General features: G+C 46.9%; 1 protein-coding gene across 2 annotated transcripts in view; it reads left to right on the top strand.

The window, feature by feature from the left end:
• ACSS3 (acyl-CoA synthetase short chain family member 3) overlaps window positions 1-21,670 on the top strand; it is a 1,350,383-nt gene that overhangs the window by 253,851 nt on the left and 1,074,862 nt on the right. For both annotated transcript variants that reach the window (XM_078674232.1, XM_078674231.1), the window contains exon 3: window positions 10,606-10,794. In XM_078674232.1, coding sequence (XP_078530358.1) covers window positions 10,606-10,794 — 189 coding nt within the window. The remainder of the gene's footprint in view (window positions 1-10,605; window positions 10,795-21,670) is intronic.

Genomic DNA, 21,670 nt, shown 5'->3' with positions numbered 1-21,670 from the left:
CTCAAAGGTCATGTTTATTGGGCGTATTCCATTCCATAATTAGACTGTAAACTGACTTTCAAAGATTCATAACGTTGCTAAGAACCCAACTATTATGGCGGACGTAAGACTAGCCGTTCATCTTGTGCTTGCTGTTGCTGTTTCTTGCTGAAACCCAGGCCTTCTAGTTAGACAGCTAAACTAGTTTGTGCTGAGCACCTGGGCACACATTTTTAGACTCAGACTCCATTGGCTTTCCTATGACTTTATCATTTTATTAGGCTACATGGTAAATGGTTCTATTTGTAACCATATTTTGTCTTAATTTCCCACTCTGACAAAGTATTGTACTGAGAGACTAGCTCCTGTTTGTTTGTAGTGCTTTACACAAACCCTAAATAAACATATAATGTAAATATTCATTGTACCAGGTACCTTCTCCTATCCTACTCAACTAGGACTTCATTCCATTATAGTGGGATAAAAAGCCTAGAATTAGCAGTCCTAAATTTTCGTCTTGTTTTATTTTCATTCTCAAAGGTTGCAGGCATGTCTTAGTGTCCCATTTGCAAATCTTTCCATGTCTTCTCTTCTCTGTGAGTTCACCAATACAATCATGAATTTCATTGATCAGTGATTATATGGACAGGGGTATATTAAGGATTGAAATTCCATGCTTGGTCTTCTCTGGCTTCAGACGAATACCCTTCTCCAGGTATCTATCCCGTGGCCACACAGTGCCCCCGGGCAGCTGCTTGCCTTCTGCGAGCACGTTAGGTGGCAGGCGCCATGGACGTCAACCAGAGGCCAGCCAGGGATAGCATCTGCTACCACTGCCATGCCCTTTTGTACCTCTGGCACTGTGTGTGCTACCGCTGGCTTCGAGAATAACAAAGGGAAAGCGAGTAGCATAAAGTAAACAGCAGCACAGTTACATAGAGCTCCAAGATTTCTGTTTACTTTACGCCCTTTCCGCGTTTTGCATATCCCCTAACTCTTTCGCTTCACATAAGGGGCTGTTGAGGGAGACACTGGTGGTGGAACAGTAGTGAATCCTGTGATCGCACCCCCAGCGTAGGGATCGCTGATATTACTTCAGCTATCCTTGGTGGTTTGGTGAAACCAACTTCCAAGGGCAGACCCGTTTACAGTAGGTATTGGGCCCAGTTTACCATTTGCACCGTGATTAGAGCAGCATGATAAAAGTGGCTTTTAATCGCTGTCTTCCTTTTGGAAACCATTGAATATGTGATAAACGCAGATGTATTGTGTGGACTTTTGTGTGTACTTGAGCTAAAAAAATTCCCAGGTCCCACTCTCATACTTAACACTGTGTGTTCATGACGTTTAACTCACAGAAAAATGCGTCATTAAGTGTGGGCAGTGTTAAGCCCCACAGCCAGGGCCTACCAGTATTGTATTGAAGACCACAGCGTCAGAATCTGTCATTACTTTAGTTTCGAAAGTTTGCCAGAACCTACCGAGATTACAATGGAAACTGAGCTCTGGACACTGATTGGGCCTGTTAACCGTGGCAGTGCTGCAACCCAAGAACAGTGCAACGCACCAGAAGATGCGCTTGCCAATGCCAACATTGTAATAGAGCCAAAGCTACCGCTCAGGATCAGTACTATGCAGGTCAGGTACCAGTCCACATTGAAGTATCGCCTGAGTTATGGCCCATGAACAGCGCTGTGCTCTGAAAGAGGTGATGCAACTGACAGCATTGAAATGGAGAATTAAATATAACCAGGATCAGTATTGTGCCCATGGAGCACGGCCAAATCGGCTGAAATTGTAGTGAAATTAAAAGTAGCAGGAGTTGCCAGTATTTCACTGGGAGGCAGTAGCAGAGCCCATGATTCACGCCATACCCTGAAAGGGCTGTAACAAAAACAGCACAAGGACTTACCAGCTATCCACTAGGTATTGCCAAAGCCCAGAATTATTGCTAGTGATTACCACTATTGCATTGGAGACAGGGCTAAGCTCAAGGGTCGATACCACAACCGGCCAGATTTGCAGTTAACAGAGTACTAAAGTTCAGTATCAATGCCTTCCCCTGCCTGCAGGATTCATTTCTTGGAGTTCTCATTTTTTATATTTAAATCCTAGATTCTTAAACCTTTTTTCGTCATGGTGTTTGGTCTCATCTATGCCTGAGATTTTTTAGAATGGCTCTTCTTTGTTCAAACACGTGTACATATTTGGTCTCTTTGTGCACCCATACGCACCATCTTTTTTCCCTGCACAGTCAGATAAATGTATTGGTGCAAGCTCAGCCAGCACCGATATCTCCTTGTAGGCTGAAGCTATAATGACGAAATGTGGAACTATTTTCACTGTTAAATCTGTTTGCCCATTATTTCATTGCATTTTTCAAACGGACAAGCACATCTTGGAATGTTAACCAAGGAAATGGTGCCCCGACTGTCTGATGTCTGGGAACACCAAATATGTGTCGGAAGGCACACAACGCCCATTGGGCTCAAAGGGCTTCAGCCCGCCGCCCCTGTCGTGTGTGTTAGCTCGGGCTGAGGCAGCTTCCCGGGCACACACACAGCCTCACCCGAGAACTTCACAGGTCTTTTAAAGACCATATGCGCGTTAACAAGGCTTTGTTGTTTTTCACCCCTTCTTAGAGCCCCCTGCATCTCCACTCTGCATATTGCTGGAAGAGTCAGCCCCCCCAATTATTTGTAGCCCCCCCAAAAAAATGTGCCTCTAGTTGCGCCTCCGTGTGTCGCTTTCCTCGGAAATTTATCCTGAACAATCAATTATATAATATTGGCTTGAATTACAACACTGTACCAGAATTATTATTTATGGTGCACTTTTTATATGATGAGATAGCAAACTTGGACCTATATGATCTTATCCTTCCTGTTCTTGCCTGGGTTCCGATTTCCGGTGGACTCCCGAGCATCCCATGATTTTCTCTTGTCCCTGCCCTGGCCAGAAACTTCGTTTTGTACTTTCTGATTGTTTTCCCGGCTTCCTGGTAGGGGTGGGCGGAATTTGCGTAGTCGCGCTGCGCAAAGCTCCGCGAAACGGTAAAAAATCTCTGCGAGCACGCAAAAGTTCCGAAAACACGTGAAATTGCTTGTTCCGCCCGTTCGCGATGTTTTTTTTCTGTTCATGAACGCTGTTTGCGTGCTCGGGGAGAAATATCTTGCAAACACGCCTTTTGAAAGCACGAACGAGCAAAAAATTCCGCGAAGCCGCGGATTGTGGAATTTTTGGCAATTCCGCGTTCTCCACAGAACGTGAAATTACTCAAATTGCGCAAATAAAGCGAGCGCAACGGAATTTACCGCCTAGCCTACTTCCTGGTTGCGTCTCACCAACCCCCAGGCATTTCCCGGGCGTTGCACCCTACGATGGTCGGAGCTTGAAGATGAAACCACACAGGCTCTTATCCTGACGCTGCTTTTGGGTCTGAACGAATATGTGTGCTTAGTACAAGACCGAGACATCTGCCCCCGTCCCCTTCAGTGAAAAAAGAAACTACACGTCTAACACATGTTGAGGAAAATCTTTTCTGCGTTCATTTACTTTTTAATTAAAATAAGCCTATCATTTACGTCCAACGATACTTCATAAGGGAATAAGTCTGCATGCTTAAATAATGCATTTACCTTGTTTTGAGTCAGTTATATTGTGTCTCAGAAGTTGCTGGTCATGTTTAAAGAAACTTCAGTTCAGTAATTTCATTTCCTCCGTTTGCAACCCTACTAATGATTTGTACTCTTACTCTCTTCAGCTTCACCTGGAACTTTAGCATTTTTCTGTATCACAAATGCGTATTTCCTTTAATTGGCTGCTGTCTTTGTTTACATTATGTCCTTTGAGTATCCTGAGGTCTGCTAGGTTCAAATGCTAGCCATGTTTTAATTGATAGCAAATACTGCTGTGTACGCACAACACCAACGTGTGTCCCTTCTAATTCATAAGAGAACAAGCATTAGCATAGCCAATAGGTCTCGCCTTTGGGAACTTATAAGTATTTAGTTATGCCGTACAATATCCTTCGTGCAACAACATCAACTTTTGCATTTCTAAACACTTATAAGGTCCCAAAGGCGAGACCTATTGGCTATGCAATCAATTTCAAAGCTTTATTTGACAGCAGTCATAAAAGCGTTTTCGCCCTATCACTATACAATAAATACTAAATCTAAAATACTTACATAAAAAACTAATATTAAGCAATTGGTGCTAACGAAGTTGATATATGGATATAAAAACATTCCTTTACAATCCCAATTTTTTTTTTTTTTTTTTAGTAAAACAAGTATTAAACAATAAATGCTGAGAAGTTGATATGTGGATATAAAAACATTCCTTTACAATCCATAACATTTTCAGTAAAAAGAGAACCTGATTATCATAGATCATTAAGTTGCTTTGCCCAATAGCGTACGTGTGCGAATTGACCATGCCCAACCAAGGAATTTTGCAACTGCAATTGCCAAATAAGGTGTACAATCTGTTTCTAATATTCTAAGTGCAACTATATGCCTACGAGTCCCAAGATTCCGACACACTGGTTTTAGCCATTTACGGCGTGGACCTGCATATATAGGGCAAACAAACAACAAATGAGAGACATTCTCGGTTTGATCTTTACAATGATAGCAATATTCATCCCTTGTTGATGTCCAGTGTTTTGTGAATGCGTTAACTGGAAGCGTTCCAATTCTAAATTGGAAATACAGTTTTCTGTCATGTGGCTTTTCAATAATGTCCCAGTAGGTTTCACAAAGTGGAACCATTTTGGTATCTAAAAAGCGGCCAGTTAGGTTGGAACTGCACCCAGAGCAGAAAGCTGTGGAGTAGACCATCTCCCAATATATTTTCTTCAAAGTTGCTTTAGTAGGAAAGCATGACATGTCTAAATTTCCCCAAAGATGATCTAACTTCAGCTTGACCAGCAACCCCCGAAGTTCTTTTAACCACAAGATTGTATGAAATCGGTCCGTAGTGATGACATCAGCCAATGCTGCAGCATAATGGGCTAGTTCAGGAGTCACCATTAAACGTCTCCAATATAACAGAGGGCGCAGTCGAGCAAGGTCCTCTACACTTTTCCTTCCCAGGTCAAGCAATAAAGGGACTATAGGAGTACTTTGGGGTACCATTACTAGCCGCAGTAGAAACCTATTCTCCGCTAGTGACAGATCCTTTAGATTTGAAACCCCCCATAGTTCTGAACCATAAAGGGATGCGCTAATTACCTTCATGTTGTAGATCTCCAGGGCACAATTTACTGGTTTGGTCAGTGAGGCTCGGTGTTTAAGTGCTACTACGCCTGCTAACTGGTTAAACTTTAGAACTGCCATATCAATATGGGTATTCCATCTCATGTTGCCCTGCAGAGTTATACCTAGGTAGGTAAAAGCCTCTACCTGTTCTAAGGGAGTACCATTGTAAGTAATTACACCTTTGAATATAGACCGTTGGTTCATGCACATAAACTTTGTCTTGGAAGCGTTCAATTCTAGTCCACGAATCTCACAAAACTCGCCAAATGCATTAACTGCCTTTTGTAGACCACTCGGGGTGCGTGAAAGTATTAGCGTGTCGTCCGCAAACATGAGGACAGGCACGCAAGCACCCGCTAATATTGGAGCATCAGTCTGAGTTCTTTTTAAATAGTCCACTATGCCATTAATGTATATTGAGAACAATGTTGGGGCCAGGACGCACCCTTGCCTGACCCCACGCTCCACAGAGAAGGGCTCAGTTACTTCGCCCTGAGCACCCCACCTGATTTTAGCATAGTTATTTTCATGCAGGCGAACTAGGAGTGTAAGGAGTTCTGAGCTTATACCAGCTTCAGCAAGAACCCCCCATAGCTTTGGTCTTGAAACTAAATCAAAAGCTGACTTTAAGTCAACAAAGACAGCGTAGAGAGGGCCATTTATCAAGGTCACATTCCTCCAATAGAGGGCAATAAAAAAGAAAACCTGGTCGGTGGAGCTGGTTAAGGGGCGAAATCCCGCTTGGTATGGCGACAGATGTTGTTTTCCACTATCCAAGTTTGTAGCTTGTTCTGCACTAATCGACCCATCAGTGTTTGAGCTGAATCTATAAGGCTGATGGGTCTATAGTTATTCGGGAGAGATTTATCGCCTTTCTTAAATACTGGGATTATTTCCGCTCCCTTCCAAGAAGAAGGTACTTCTGCACCCATGGCCACTGAGTTAGCTAGCCAAACAAAATACTGGCACCATGATTCTCGGTCGCTTAAAAAGACATCAGCGGGGATTCCATCCATGCCTGGCGCTCTCCCCCCTGTTACACAATCCAAGGCAGTACTAACATCTTTTACATTGAATACATGATGTTTGTTATAGACAGTGGGTGGCAGGGAGTAACAGTCTGGAGACAGATCACAAGCATATTGGGGTTTAAAAAACTCTATCCACTTGTTTTTGGGAACATGATTTTTTGGGGGGGCAGCAATCCCTCCCCTGTCCCATTTTACAATAGCCCAAAATTGCTTTGAATCTTTGGCTGTACATGCAAGCTTCAACTCACACCAATATTCCTCGTCCCACTATCTCTTGGCTATTTTTTGTGCAATGCTAAATGTGTCCCTAGCCTTCCTTACTAATTCGATGTTCCCCGATCTGAGTTCACTGCTCAGGTTCTGGCGAGCTGTTCTACAGGTTTTGTCATACCACCCCACCCCTGGTTTGTTTGGGTTTTAGTAGCCTTGCTTGGCTTAGTTGTTTTTAGGAAAAATCCCTGCAGTCTATTGAAAAACTCAGTATGAACCTCTATCAAGATTTCTGGGAAATTTGATTGGTAGTAAGAGGTTTTAGGTTGTTTATTTCCTCTACCACTACTCTCTTGAGATCATCGACCCACTCAGGGTCTACTACTAGCTTTCCCAATTTTAGGTGACGCTGGTTGTTTGAACAGACTACATCTAGGGTCACCCTGGCATCCTCGATGCTTTTTTCTGTGGCATCTTGGTAAGATTGGAAATCCAAACAGAGAGGGTTATGATCACTTTCAACCCTTTTTTCCACAGTCATGTCTAGCAATTTGTCCCAACCCCTGATGTCCACCAAGAAGTAATCTATTCTACTAGCTGCCCTGCCGTTGTCGAATGTAATACTCCCTTGGCGATCAGAGGGTGTGCGCCCGTTTGCAGCTCTCAGACCCCTTGCCAGATATAGGCTCTTAGTTTGGATAGCCACGGCACTCCATCTCTTAACCACAGCCACCTCGAGCTGGGGAATTCCCCATTTGCTGTCCTCCTCCTGGGCAAGACACTTATCCTCTTCACCCAAAGGTTCAAAGGGGGTGTTGAAGTCCCCCCCCCACAATTATTGACAACTCCAAGGGCAACCATTCCAGCTCTTGATCAAGGATGGATATAACTTCAGAGGTCTTCCCCCCCTACTCCCCTAGCATATATATTAAAAACAGCCAACCCTTGACCATTGACCCATTTTATGTTAACTGCCAGTATATCATTCGTTGCAATGGACCTTTGCTCTATTGTACAGTGCAACGATTGGCGTATCCAGATCACCAAGCCTCCTGTTGGACGTCCTTTTGGGTTTTTTGTAGCCGGGATAAAAAAATTAAGATATCCCTGATGATGTACTGGTATCAAAGACCAAGTTTCCTGTAGTAATATAATGTCATAATGGTCGATGAAATCACACCATTCCGGCGATACTAATTTATTTGCTATGCCAGCAAGGTTCCAGGAGATAAAAGTGAGTTTAGGTTTGTCAATATTTGGGCCTGCTTGCCCTGGGCAAGTAGATATTCCTAGGTTCTCAAAAAGTGGAGGTATTTTAGGGGCCTCAATTACTGTGGGGGTGCCTGAGGGATTAGATATTTGGGACCCGGCGGCCAAACCAATTTCCTGCTCAGAGCCGTTTACTTTATGCCATTCAAAGACATCCATCCCCCCCGCCTCTTGTGTGAGTATCAAGGATTCCCCTCCTTCTTACTACCTGTGTCGTGGCCAGTAAACAGTACCTAGGCTGTTGGTCATCTTATGAATGTTTTGTTCCAAAGGTGTGCTCCCTACGAGTCAATCACACTCATTTAAATTGGACAGTGCTGCAAACCTGTTTTCAAGGCACAAACCCCAGTCACTACTTTGGCCACCCCTTGCCTTCCTATTAGGTACAACAGACCTCTTGGTCCTCAACACATTTGGATTGGCGACAATTCCTCTTCTACTATAGAAAAAGTCAAGGGTAAGTGGAATTATTTCTGCGGTTCTACGTTGTGGAGGAAACAAATTTGGCAAGATATTAGGCAGTACTTCAGGCCCTATAAATACCACACAATCACCGACAAATCTTTTATGACTGTTCCCTATCCACTCCACTCTTCTTGCTGAAACTAATTCCTCTGTGAGCAGTTGCTTGCCCCAAGGGGACATGGACATATTGTTTGACTACCAGTGCAACGCTTTACTTAGTAAGGATTGGGGAGATTCTGTCTGTCCAGATTTCAAGGGTGGCACATTAGCCAGAACCAACACCAAGGGGGAGGCCTCTACTATTAACTCCACCGGACCTGGTTCTAGACCAGATACAGTACGCCCCTCTGGTCTTAATAGGGGACCCTCTGCTGGTGGGACATTTGCTCCTGAACTTTGGTTGGGGATAAGGGGAGGATTCGTAGATAGCATCTCTGTTCCCCCTCCATTTTTTTACATTGTTCAATTTTATTTACCACCTGGTTTGGTAAATCCCATATTGTCACAGGTGTTTTTCAAAAGACCCTCTAATCTTTCGACCTTACCAGTTAGCTGGTCAATCTTAGCAATTAATGGCTTGATGATCCCCCTCATTTTTAAATCCAACAGACCCACTAATTTCTTAAATTGGACATCATCCCTAAACAAACTATCGACATTCTCACCCCCAGGACCATCTATATCACATTTCCTAGGTGGGGAAGCCGGTCTTTTCCTACTAGAACGCAACCCACCGCATCAAAATCAGCCTCGCCAATATAGTCCACATTGTCCACATTCACATTTGCTGATACATTCTGTATGAGACTATCAGTAATAGCCTGGGAAAATACAGGAGCTTCATTGGTATAGTCCAGCTCCAATGAGTTATCTGGGATATGGTCAGCCAAGTTGGTAATAGGAGAGAGGCTCAGACCCAGGGAGGACCTTCTGTCGTTATTTATTTTGGCAACAACCTGGACCAGATAGTTATCCATAGTATTATTAGGTACGAGTGATGTTTTTTGTTTAGACATTACGTCGCTTTTCAGTGACAGTATTTCCACAAATGGCATTAGTAACTCAATAAACCCTCAACCACAGTACCTGGTGCTGAACGACTGCAAATAAGGTGGCTCACAGCGGAACTTGGGCAGAGATCCTGGCCCAGTCCAGTCTCGGACTGTCTAAGACTGTCCGCCCTTTGTCCGGGCTTCGTCCGGCGCGTCCCGGTCGCGTCCTCGCGGGACGAGGGACCTGTCGTTGCTTTATGCGCCTCCTGGCGCGCTGGTTAGTGGCGTCGTCAATTCCCCCCGTGGGATCCTGGGGATTGTAGTCGGACCGGCGGAGCCAAGCCCGGCCGGTCGAATCAGGCAAAGATGTGGCGGAGCCAAGCGCGGACGCTGGTCAGAGAGGTAGGTCAACGCTACGAGTCTAGCAGCAAGGGACAATGCTTGTTTGAATTGAAGTCCAAGCTGCTCTGAAAAATTCCGAGGGAACCCATTTTGCCCTTCTCAGAGTTCCAATTTCCTGTCCCCTGCCATTCGGTGTGGATGAACGGTCAATTCCAAGCTCTGCTTTAGTCAATAGTTCTCCTTGCCAGTCTTTTTTCTACACGTTTATTATCCCCCTATTCCCGGTTTTATTAGGACAAGAAGGCATAAAACTGCCACGGTGTTTTGTGTTGCTACACGAAAAAATGCTAATAAAATAACAATGAGTGTGTGGTAGATACTGCGTTAAACTTTTGAGATTTTGCGATAAAATAGACCAACTCCGAGACCCCACTTCAGATGATACATGTAACATGCCCATTCGGTATGTCTTTATTTTCCCACATTGTTTTAAGGTTCTACATTTTTGTTCCCCTGAACGAGCTGCAAGAAATACCGACATAAAAATGCCACAGTAAATGACAAGTGCGCCCCTGTCAGTAACAGCAATTCACATTGAACAATACATTAATGTGGATATTTGACAGCACAGTCATATTGTGTTAATATATTTCTTTTATGACAGTCTTAAGGCATTTCTTCTTGGGGAGTGGAATCAGTTAATGGTGCAAAAACCTAACGTTGTAGTTTTTTTTTGTTTTAACTCATCTTTATGAAAGCATATATTTCTGTGATCTTGTTCCGGGTCAATGATTAAGTGGCTCAGTTACGGTGTTTTAAACTAAATACCATTATTAGGATTTCCATTGTAAATTCAGTAATTATGGACTGATTTGCAGTAAAGTGATCTATTAAAGTGTTAGTCACCCAGTAACAGATCCATAATTACTGCAAATATGTGGATTGCTGAAGCCTTTGCTTGCCAGATGTGAATGTTATACGTTTTCAAACAATTAACTAGTTTAATGACGCGTGCAAGCCCAGTTATTGTTCTTTAACATCTTCTTTTCACAGGTCTGCAAGCTGGCTGGTGTTCTGGTAAAGCACGGAGTGAGGAAGGGGGATCGAGTGGTCATATACATGCCCATGGTCCCACAAGCAATGTTCACAATGCTGGCTTGTGCTCGGCTGGGAGCGATTCACAGTCTCATTTTCGGTGGCTTTGCCTCAAAAGAACTGGCAATCCGTATCGATCACGTGAAGGTAAATTTCCAGCCAATAATTATTTGTTCGCGATTTTATTTTCGGGAGAAGAAATGCTTAAATTGTTGCCAAATAATACTCTAGAATACATACTGTATAAGTGTTTACATCTGGTATCCTTCTAAAATAGGAATAATGCTGAGACGTTTGGACCCTTCAAACAGGTAGGTCTGGTAATGGATGGCTAAGCCCTGTTGATTTTATTAAGGGCCATATTACGACTTTGCCAGTCCTCCAGCGTCACTGCCGCCGCACTGTCCGAAGGAGGACCGCCAAAGCCTGCCCACCAGATTACGATTGTAATCCAGGTCGGGAGGGCTGTTTTACGGCGGTTTCACAACCGTGGCCTGTTAAGTTCATAGGAGAGCCTAGCATGCTGCCCGCCGACATGACAGCATCTGCAGCACTTTCCTGCATGGTGTGACATGCATGCCACACCGTGCATTGAGATGGGTGCAATTCCAGGGGGCACACTATGTGCCCCCATGCATGCACTCCCAGGTGCGGCACCGGTGCCCTATTAATGTCCCCTTAGCTGCCTCTCCGCCACCCTCAGAATATGCTTGGCGGTGCATTTCTGCTCCTGACAACTGGGTGACTGCCGTGAGATCCTGGAACCCAGCGGAGGGACGCAGCTGTCCGACCCCCAAAGCTGTAATACTGCTGGCGGGCACACAGTGTGGCGGTGGTCGGACCATCACCAAGAGGTACTCTAAATAAAAGTCCTAAATTTTGATATATAGGATATACTTTCTTATAGGGCTTCCAACAAGCCTTCATCCATTTGCCTGTTTGGTCATTCATATATTTCTTCCTCCCCCTACAGTATACAGCATGGGGCAGTGGGTCAGCCCACTTCAGCCATTGGCTACCTTCACAGTGAGTGATGGGCATTCAGTGTGTTCACAAGGAGTACATCTGCCCAACAAGTAGTTCCTTTCATTGCCAGGGGTTTCTGCGGCAATTTTTGCTTCAGGACACTGCTTTTTTTAAATATATATATTGGTGAGAGACTGGCAGCTCCTCCAACAACAAAGCTTTAAACAAGCATTTACAATGCAATGGTTTCACCTTTGGAAAAGTTAGAGCTATTGGCATTGTAAATGACAATTTGTATTTATGTGTTGGTTTTGAAAACAGATAAATACATGGCATTGTCATTTACATTGCTATTAGCCTCTGCAGTCCCTAGCACTCCATAGCACTCCCTAGTTACTCTGCACTCCCTAGCACTCCCTAGCCCTCCCTAGTCACTCTGCACTCCCTAGCACCCCCTAGTCACTCTGCACTCCCTAGCACTCCCTAGCCCTCCCTAGTCACTCTGGACTCCCTAGCACTCCCTAGCCCTCCCTAGTCACTCTGCACTCCCTAGCACTCTGCACTCCCTAGCACTCTGCACTCCCTAGCACTCCCTAGTCACTCTGCACTCCCTAGTCACTCTGCACTCTCTAGCACTCCCTAGTCACTCTGCACTCCCTAGTCATTCTGCACTGGGACCAGCGGGGCTGGGATAGAGTCAGACCTGAACGGACCAAGAGAAGCGCTATTGTGCACGGCTGTGCCTCCAGGGTCCAGCGGGACTGGGGTAGAGTCAGACGCGAACTGGCCTAGAGAAGTACTATTGGGCGCGGCGGTGCCTCCAGGGACCAGCGGTGCTGGGGTAGAGTCAGGCGCGAACTGGCCTAGATCGAACGCTATTGTGTATGTCAGAGCCTCCGAGAGACCAGCCGGGCTGGGGTAGACGCGGTAAGGTATTTGACGAATTACTGGCTCCTGACTGTCTCTTCCTCAGTCCTGTCTGTCTGACCCTGTCCCAGCCCTCCCGGCCCTTCTAGCAATCTCTATATGTGCTTGTAGACCAGCCCGTCTCTGTTTATTTCACGCAGCTCAGCGCACCGAAGCGGCCTCGGATCTTGGCGTGCAGTAGTGTGAATATGTAGGTACACGCAAGACAATCTATTTAATTATGGTGGAGTTTATGTAGAGCTGCGCGTCTTTTGGGTACGTCCCAGCACCGATCTACGCCCGTGTGTACGCATATACAGGACGGCATTACGTTAAAACTACCAATTGTATTTTTGTATGTGTACATACATGCATATGTTTGTTCACGTGTACAATATATAAGCCAGCATAGACAGACAGACAGCGAATGGACAAAGTGGGCTATTCCCCAGGGCCCCCACCCTCCAAGGGCCTCCCTAGAAAAGTGAATTTTATCGATGAGACCTGCTTAGTATCGTTCTCTATCTACACCTCGCTGCCTATTTGTACCACTGACACTGTCTCTTTACCTGTTTCACCTTAAGGATTTTTGGGTCCCCAGATAAGACACATTTTAACAGTTTTTTGACCTTACAGTGTCTCCCACAACACGCCTTGCCCCCCTCCCGCCCCCAATCAGATAGATTGATACCAGTTTGTTCATGTTGAAATACCCGATTGAACTGATGGAAAACATGCATTTGAATACAAGTATGTTGTATTCCTGTGAAGGTGCACACGAGTTTGTATGTATGTGCATATAGTAAAATACAAGACTAACGCATATACATAATGCGCATTTGCGTGCGATGCATGCATGACTGCATATGAATGTACACTTGTGTGTGCTTGTGCAAGTTTGACTCTGTGCGTCTTCTGCAGGGACTGAGTGTGAATGTGAACACTTTTATAGAGCACTACCTCTAAAGTGTCGCCTTGAGGTACGTATTGAAGCACACGCGCAGCAGTGTCCGGAAACACCCATCTCGAGCACTATACCTCTACAGGGGAGCACCCAGAGCACACGTGCCTCACAGTGACTAAGTGTGTTAAATTTGAACACTTTAATAGAGCGCTACCTCTCTAAGGTGTCTCCATGAGGTACAACTCACGAGCACATGCGCAGCAGTGACCGGAAACGCATCTCTCGAGCACTATACTTCTACACGGGAGCACCCCGAGTAGACCCGCGCCTCACAGTGACTGAGTGTGAATGGGAACACTTTAATAGAGCGCTACTTGTCTAAGGTGTCTCCATGACGTACAACTCACGAGCACATGCGTAGCAGTCTCCGCAAACACATATCTCGAGCACTATACCTCTACAGGGGAGCAGCCCGAGTAGACCCGCGCCTCACAGTGACTGAGTGTGAATGGGAACACTTTAATAGAGCGCTACCTCTCTAAGGTGTCTCCATGAGGTACAACTCACGAGCGCAGCAGTGACCAGAGACACCCATCTCGAGCACTATACCTCTGCAAAGGAGCACCCGAGCAAACGTGTCTCACAGTGACTACGTGTGAATATGAACACTTTAATAGAGCACTGCCTCTCTCAAGTCTCTCCCTGAGGTACGACTCTGGAGCTCATGGGCTCATAACCGACTAAAAAGCACAGTTACGGTGCACTATACCTTTACACAGTCCCGCGGGTACCACCCTTAGGGGCCAGCGCGTGTAACGGTGACCGCTGTAAAATGTTAATTTTCGACTGTTCTGAAACCTACCAGTACACTGCCAGTTTTTAAGAGTTGACTTACCAGATTACATTTTTAAGAAAAATAAGACTCTTTAAATGGGCAGGTGCTGACAGACAGTGAGAACCATCACTTTGTTATTTCCATGCAGAAAAGAAGCGCTTTAAGGCAGGGCTGCTGTAATTGCATGCAGATCCCTACTAAGGAACGTGGCACTCTTCTCTGCCCTATTGTGTACAAAAACAACTGAAAATGCACATTTCGACCAATTAGGTTAGAGTTTCGGCGTTTCTTGTTCCTAAGTAATCGGCGCCAGGGTACCATGGTAAGTGTTTATTTTGTCTGTACACCCGTTGCACCCCTTGAGATAAACTGCTTGCTCTCTCAGCCTCCAGGAACCAGCTAACTGGGATGCATTCCCCTTAACAGCCCTGACCCACGGGTTTTCATGCCAGCTTCAGCGGACAACCAGAAGCCACTGAGAAAAGACACAGATGGAAAGTGTGATGTGGCCAAGATCTCAAGCATGATGAAGTGGGGTAGCAGGGAATGGAGCCCGAGACAACATTCTTGACCACACACGAAAGCCTCTCTGGGAGCTGGTGCTGGAACTGGCCTGGGGACTGTCCGTGTGCACGTGTCTCCCTCCCAGGCAGCTCTGGACACGTGCTCGAGGACGGAGAGGCGCCCGAAGAAAGTTTACCTCCAGCTCTGCCAAGATCAACAGCGACTGTCGCCTCGGGGAGCGCTGGGCACAGAGGGATGATAAAGCCTCTCACCCTGGCATCACCACACAGGTGCAGCATTTCGCCCTCTACTATGATTTGTGGTTTTTTGGGTCAAAACTAGAAAAAGAAAATACGTACACGGCACAGCGCCTCCTGGAACGTGAGTAGCTGTTGCAGAACCAGACATGTGAGACTACGTGAACTACCATATGTATAAGGCTCACTTCAGTTTACGACGCTATTTTCTCTGTTTGAGGTCTGAGTGTATTAAAGAAAGTGTATCGCTTGAAAAAGTGGGAAACGCTCACACCAGAGAGCACGTACAAAGAGAAGGAGGCTGGACTTTGGGGACTGTGTGCTGGAGCTTCGCAGCGCACATTCCGACGCAGGAGCGACAACTGCCCTTTGTAGAGCGACACAGACCAACCACCCCATCACTGGTGCAAGCAGAAGATTCTTGTGCGAGTTTCTAGATCAGGGGCTTGTCCAGCACCGCAAACACTTATGAGCGCTATGAACACGCTGACCGGATTCCTCATTCCGGTTTCCCCACTCAAGAAAACAGTGTGATCCTGGGCACATTCTCAATAATAGGATAGTATGCAAAGGATATGCTTTTTATTGAAAGGTAAAATGTTTACAGGCTCCGTTCGACTAAAAGACAAAGGCTGGGCGGGGGCACTGAAAACTGAGCTCTGGGGAGAGTCACCCGCGGACAGTGGTGAAAAGAGTAGTGCATTGTGCACTGGGTCGGTCTCTGTCGCACTATGAGTTAAATATAAGAGGGTTGCAGACAGGGCTCGCACTCCCAGGCGCACCAGTTTACTGCGATGGGCACCGAGCGTATCTGGGCTACTAGGCATGTGTAAATAAACTCTGTGCCACAGTCATGACAGATTCCAGCGCTTCGTGCGCCTTCATCCGCCGCTGGTTCCTCCTCGAGGCGCCCTGGTGTCTCGGCTTCAACTCACTCTTAATCGCCTGGTCCCTCAGGGAGCTCTGCTGGGGGCACACGGACAGCGGCAGGGGGCGGGTTAACGGGCACACGGACAGCGGCAGGGGGCGGGTTAACGGGCACACGGACAGTGGGAGGGGGGGCGAACACTGGATAAAAAAAAATATTAAAATATGCTGCTTACCTGCAAGGAAAGAAATCGCGCATCCTGGCAACTTCAATCTCGCAGCCCACTCCTGCAAAGGGCACTTTAAAACTGACCAAAACAGGACGAGAAAGAAAAAAAAAACACACGCCCACAGCCGCATGACGTAGGGAAAGGGGTGGGATGAGAAAAAATCGCCGGGAACGCCCACCAATCGCCTCACTGAAAGACGGACGCTTCTCTCTTCCAATGGCTAGCCTCCATTTATGGAGCTAGCCAATGGAAGAGAGAGGCTGAACTAAAGCACACAGTGTAACTCAAAAGATTTCGACCTGCGCCGAAAAGCTGCGCGGCGCAGCTTTTCGCCAGGTCGAAACCTAAAAAGCAGTGGCAAAAGAAACAAAGCATTGATAAAGTCAAAAGGCTGGCAGCCATGCCACAACTATTGGCTTTGCCAAAACTTGTTTTTTTTTGGCAGCTATTATCCGGTGATAGAAAATGTTTTATGTTTTATTTTGTAGCATTATTAATAGATGCAGACTTCAATCTCTTCCTATGAGGGTTATTTGATTTGTGAAGAAGGTGATATTTTTTTAAGTTGTCTTCAGAGATTATGGTACATTGTAATTTTTCTAGATTGCCTGTCCGGGAAAGGGATTTTAACACCGTTTTTCTCTAAAGGGCAAGCACATTGAAAAGTTGTTGATTAAAAATGTTCTGCAAATGTTTTGCCAAGTGAACTGTCAGTCACTGTGCTTTTCTGTAAAGAGCCAATTTTGTGAGGTTTCATCCAGTGTGCGTTTTTTTGTAAAGGGCCGAGAATGTGGATCAGTGTTTTTCTGATCCAATTTTGCCTATGCTACATATATACAATAGGGTGTTTGTGTTCTATATCTGTGTTTCAGTTGCCCCACTAAATCTCTAAACTGCACGCGTCTCTGTATGCTGATTGTGCTTGCACGCCTTCCATGTCGGTACACCAGCTCAGTTTGAGTGCACTATAATTCATACATTCTGTGCTTCACTTCAGGTGTGTATTTATTAGTATGTTATGTTATGTTATATTATCCTGTGCCATGGTATGTTATGCTATGCTATGCTATGCTGTGTTATGCTATGCTATGCTGTGTTATGCTATGTTATTCAGATTTGCAGAGTGCACTATCACCCGGAAGGGTATCCTGGCACTTAGCAATGCTTGAGTCTAGCGCATGCTTCTCCAATGAGAAGCTTGTGAGATACCGGTAGCTCTCCAGCTACCTGTAAGTAGCTTGCCTGTGTGCCGTCTAGCATACTAAATAAGAAAATAAGAAACTTTGGACTGGTTGTATACCTACATTGAAAAGTATGTATTCAAGACAAAAAAAAATATTTTCAGCAATCATAAGCTGACGATTGGAGAAAAATGGATGCATTTTCAAAATATATTTACAGTTGTCATTTCAGTGATAACTCATGCAGCATTGGGGACACTTATTACTAATAATATCAACTTTGTTTTACAATACTGCTGGCAACCGCACCTGATGCACTGAGGTGAACATTGCTACGAATCTTCCATATGGTGTACCTTACTGTTATCCTGTCTCATGTGTTCACTTTTAAAAATATTAGTAGCTCGTGGGGATTTTCATTGAACTTAAGTAGCTCCTTTTACAGAAAAGGTTGGGGACCACTGCCCTACCCAAACCTAGGGCCTAGTGGAACTGCTGGAAAAGGCATGTCTTCAGCTGCTTGTGGAATCCGAGAGGTAAGGAGGAGGCTCTTGTGTAGTGGGAGTTCGTTCCACACTTCAGAAGTGATGTAGGTGAAAGCCCAAGCCCCGGATCTGGTTTTCTGTATGCGTGGAATGTTTGTAAGTAGGAGACCAGACGAGCAGAGGTGTCTCAACGGTTTGTGAAAGAAGATGTGATTGTTGAGACATGCTGCGTCATTGTTATGTATGGTCTTGAAAGTTTGGGTGAGAAGTTTGGATTGGGCATATTTATGTATGGGGAGCCATTGGTGGCTCATTCAGTTGTGGTGTGAAGTGAGTGCAGCATGAGAGAGAGAGACTGAATCTGGCCTCCGAACTCTGAATTTTCTTCTTCCTTCAGGTTAGTTTTTGATGCTGATCGCCCACAGAGTGCATTCCCATAGTCCTGCTTGCTTGTGAAGGGGTGTGCATGATGGTTTTTCTTGATGCCAATTGGGAACCATTTGAAAATCTTGCCTGCATCTTCCGTTAATGGAAGCATGAGGTGGTGATTACATAGACTTGGGCGGTCATGTTGAGTTTGCTGTTGGTGAGAATCCCAAGGTACTTGGCACGGGTGATGGGGGTGGATGTTAGTCTTACCTTTCTTGACAACCAGCTGGAGTCCCACAGTGAAGTGCTCTTTCTAAAGATCACGGTTTCGTGATTGTCGTTGTTCAGATTCAGACAGTTGGTCTTCATCTAGTGTGCTATTTAAGTCATGCAGGCATTCAACTTGATCCGGGCCTGGGCTTCTTGTCCTTGAGGGAGCGAATGAGTTGCATGTTGTTGGTTTAGAAGAGGACATGTTTTGAGAATGGATGATGCTGGCTGGAGGGATCATGTATGCATTGAAAAGAGTGTTGGGCTCAGGGAGGATCCATGCAGAATTCCGCAGATGAGGTTGTGGGCATCAGACGTGTATGATGCCAGGCTGACTGACTGGGTCCTTACAGTCAAGAAAGAACAGATCTATTGGAGTGTGTGTCCTTGGATTCTGATGTCGTGTAGGCATTGGATGAGGGTGGGTGTGTGGTAGACCATGTCAAATGCTGCAGAGAGGTCCAGGAGGAAGAGGGCCGCCGTGTCTCGTCTGCTGCTGTACCCGATAGGCTTGTTGATCTACAGATGTGCTGGCCTCTGTGTAGGGGTGCTGAGGGCTTCATACAAATATCTGCTGCTGCAGTGAGCCGAATTTAGGCACTGTGAAGATGCAAGGGGTGCTATGTATGTGTGCTGTTCTATCTGATCTGTATGCAAATGAGTGAGATGGGAGCTATGAACGTTTCTGTTTACTATGTAAAGGCAGAGCTTGATGTAATGGTATGTTGGGAAGCTTTTTACACTGTTACTTGGGAGCATTTGTTTTGTTGAAATTTAACATGTTTACATGTTACCAGGGGCCCTTTCACATTACAAAGAAGTAAATGAAGTTTCAGTAATTTATTGCGGAATAGAGAAGAAGATGTATTCATGAGTGGAGGGAAGTTACAGATCGGTCTAACCAAGTGTTTACTTCTTTCTTGGAGTAGTTTGGTGTACTCTGTTGAGGGTAGGTTTCCAGTAAATACTTTTGACATAGCGTTTGACCACCTCAAAAACTATGTAAATGAATTCAGCGGGATCTGTACTCTTTAGTTATGGAAATCTGTGGGCATGAGCCTCGTGTTTGTATCCTTGCTCCTTGCTTCTGTTGAATGCCTCTGTTAGCAGCAGTGGCGTAGCTAGGGGGGGTGAGGGGGGCGGACCGCCCCAGGCGGCACTGTTTTTGGGGCGGCGCGTGTGCGGCACTGGTGGCTGGTTGCGGCAGCCTTTATAACTTATTTGGGGACACTCAGTGAGTGTCCCCAAATAAATTATAAAGGCCGCCGCAACGGACCACCAGTGCTGCGCGCGCGCCCACGTTTGAAGTGAAAGCAAACTCACCTGCTTACAATTGCTGTGGACGCGCGCAGCGGGAGCACCGACTGAGCGCCGAAGGTGCGCCAAAGGTAAGCCCGTCCGCGCCTGGACCGCGCCCAGCGCCATGACCCCTGGCCCCCACCGACGGAAGCCGACCCAACGGACCTACGACGCCAACGACCTCAACGCACTCAACACCGGCCGAACCCCGGGCTGCTACCGAGCCACACCGAGACGCACCCACGGACCCTTCAGCTGCCACTCCTGCAAGTTCACCTGCAACCGGACCCACGCTACACCAGCACCCACCAAGCCGAACTCCAGCAGCACCCACCTGAAGTGCATCCTGCTCAACACCCGCTCCGTCCACAGACACGCCATCGAGCTCTGGAACCTGCTCGACACCACAGCCCCAGACGTCGCCTTCCTCACGGAAACCTGGATGAACGCCTCCTCAGCGCCCGACATCGCCATCGCCATCCCGGACGGCTACAAGATCATCCGGAGGGACCGCATCAACCAGATAGGAGGAGGCATCGCCATCATCCACAGGAACACCATCCGCATCACGACCGACACCGACGATACCCTCGCACCCACCGAACACCTGTACTTCCAGATCCACGTCAACCCCAAGACCACCCTCAGAGGCACCCTCATCTACAGACCCCCGGGACCACGCACACAATTCAGCGAAGACATCGCCGACTTCATCAGCCCACACGCCCTCCCCTCCGCCGACTACATCCTCCTCGGGGACCTCAACTTCCACCTGGAGATTAACAACGACCGCAACACCACCACCCTGCTGGACAACCTCTCCAACCTCGGACTCAAGCAACTGGTAACCACCCCCACCCACTACGCCGGACACACACTTGACCCGGTCTTCTCTTCCAGCAAGGACATCGCCTTCAGCCACGCCACGGGACTCCACTGGACGGACCACAGCTGCGTCCACCTCAGCTTCAGAAGGACCACGTTCCACCATCACCAGCAACAGGTTCCCCGCAGAAGCTGGAACAAGATCACTGCAGACCAGCTCGCCACTTCCCTGAGCAAGAACCCTCCCACCAGCACAACGAACCCCAGCCAAGCGGCCACCAACCTCACGAAATGGATCAGCGACTGCGCGACGACCTCGCCCCTCTGAAGACCCCGCCAAGCAGACCTGGCAGCAAGAAAGCCCCATGGTTCAACGACGAACTCAAGAGCTTCAAGAAGAACTGCAGAGCACTCGAGAAAACCTGGCGCAGAGACCCAACACCGGACAACATGACTGCCCTCAAGCTCGCCACCCGAAAACACCACCAACTGATCCACGCCACCAAGAAAACTGCATTCAAGGAACGACTGGACAACAACGCACACAACAGCAAGGAACTCTTCAACATCGTGAAAGAGCTCTCCAACCCCAACGCCGGGAACAACAACATCACCCCTTCGCAAGACCTCTGCAACTCCCTCGCCTCCTACTTCCACAACAAGATCGCGGACATACACAACAGCTTCAACACTCAACAGACGCACGCCACGACCGAACCTCCGCCCCCCACAACCACCCTCCGCGCCTGGACCCCGATCAGCACCGAAGACACCGTCCACACGATGAACTCCATCCACTCCGGATCTCCGACAGACCCCTGCCCTCACCACGTCTTCAACAAGGCCGACGCTGTTATCGCACCCCACCTGCGGGACATCATCAACACCTCCTTCGACACCGCCACTTTCCCGGAGAGCTGGAAGCACGCCGAACTCAGCGCTCTACTTAAGAAACCATCAGCCGACCCCACCGACCTCAAGAACTACCGCCCCATCTCGCTGCTCCCGTTTCCGGCAAAAGTCATCGAGAAGACCGTCAACAAGCAACTGGCCACCTTCCTCAAGACGAACGGCTGCCTCGACCTCTCGCAGTCTGGCTTCCGGGCCAACCACAGCACCGAGACC

Source organism: Lissotriton helveticus, chromosome 1_1, assembly GCF_964261635.1.
Source record: "Lissotriton helveticus chromosome 1_1, aLisHel1.1, whole genome shotgun sequence".
NCBI classification, from domain to species: Eukaryota; Metazoa; Chordata; class Amphibia; order Caudata; family Salamandridae; genus Lissotriton; species Lissotriton helveticus.
The sequence above is the reverse complement of the archived record's forward strand: the minus strand, read 5'-3'. Positions and strand labels throughout refer to the sequence as shown.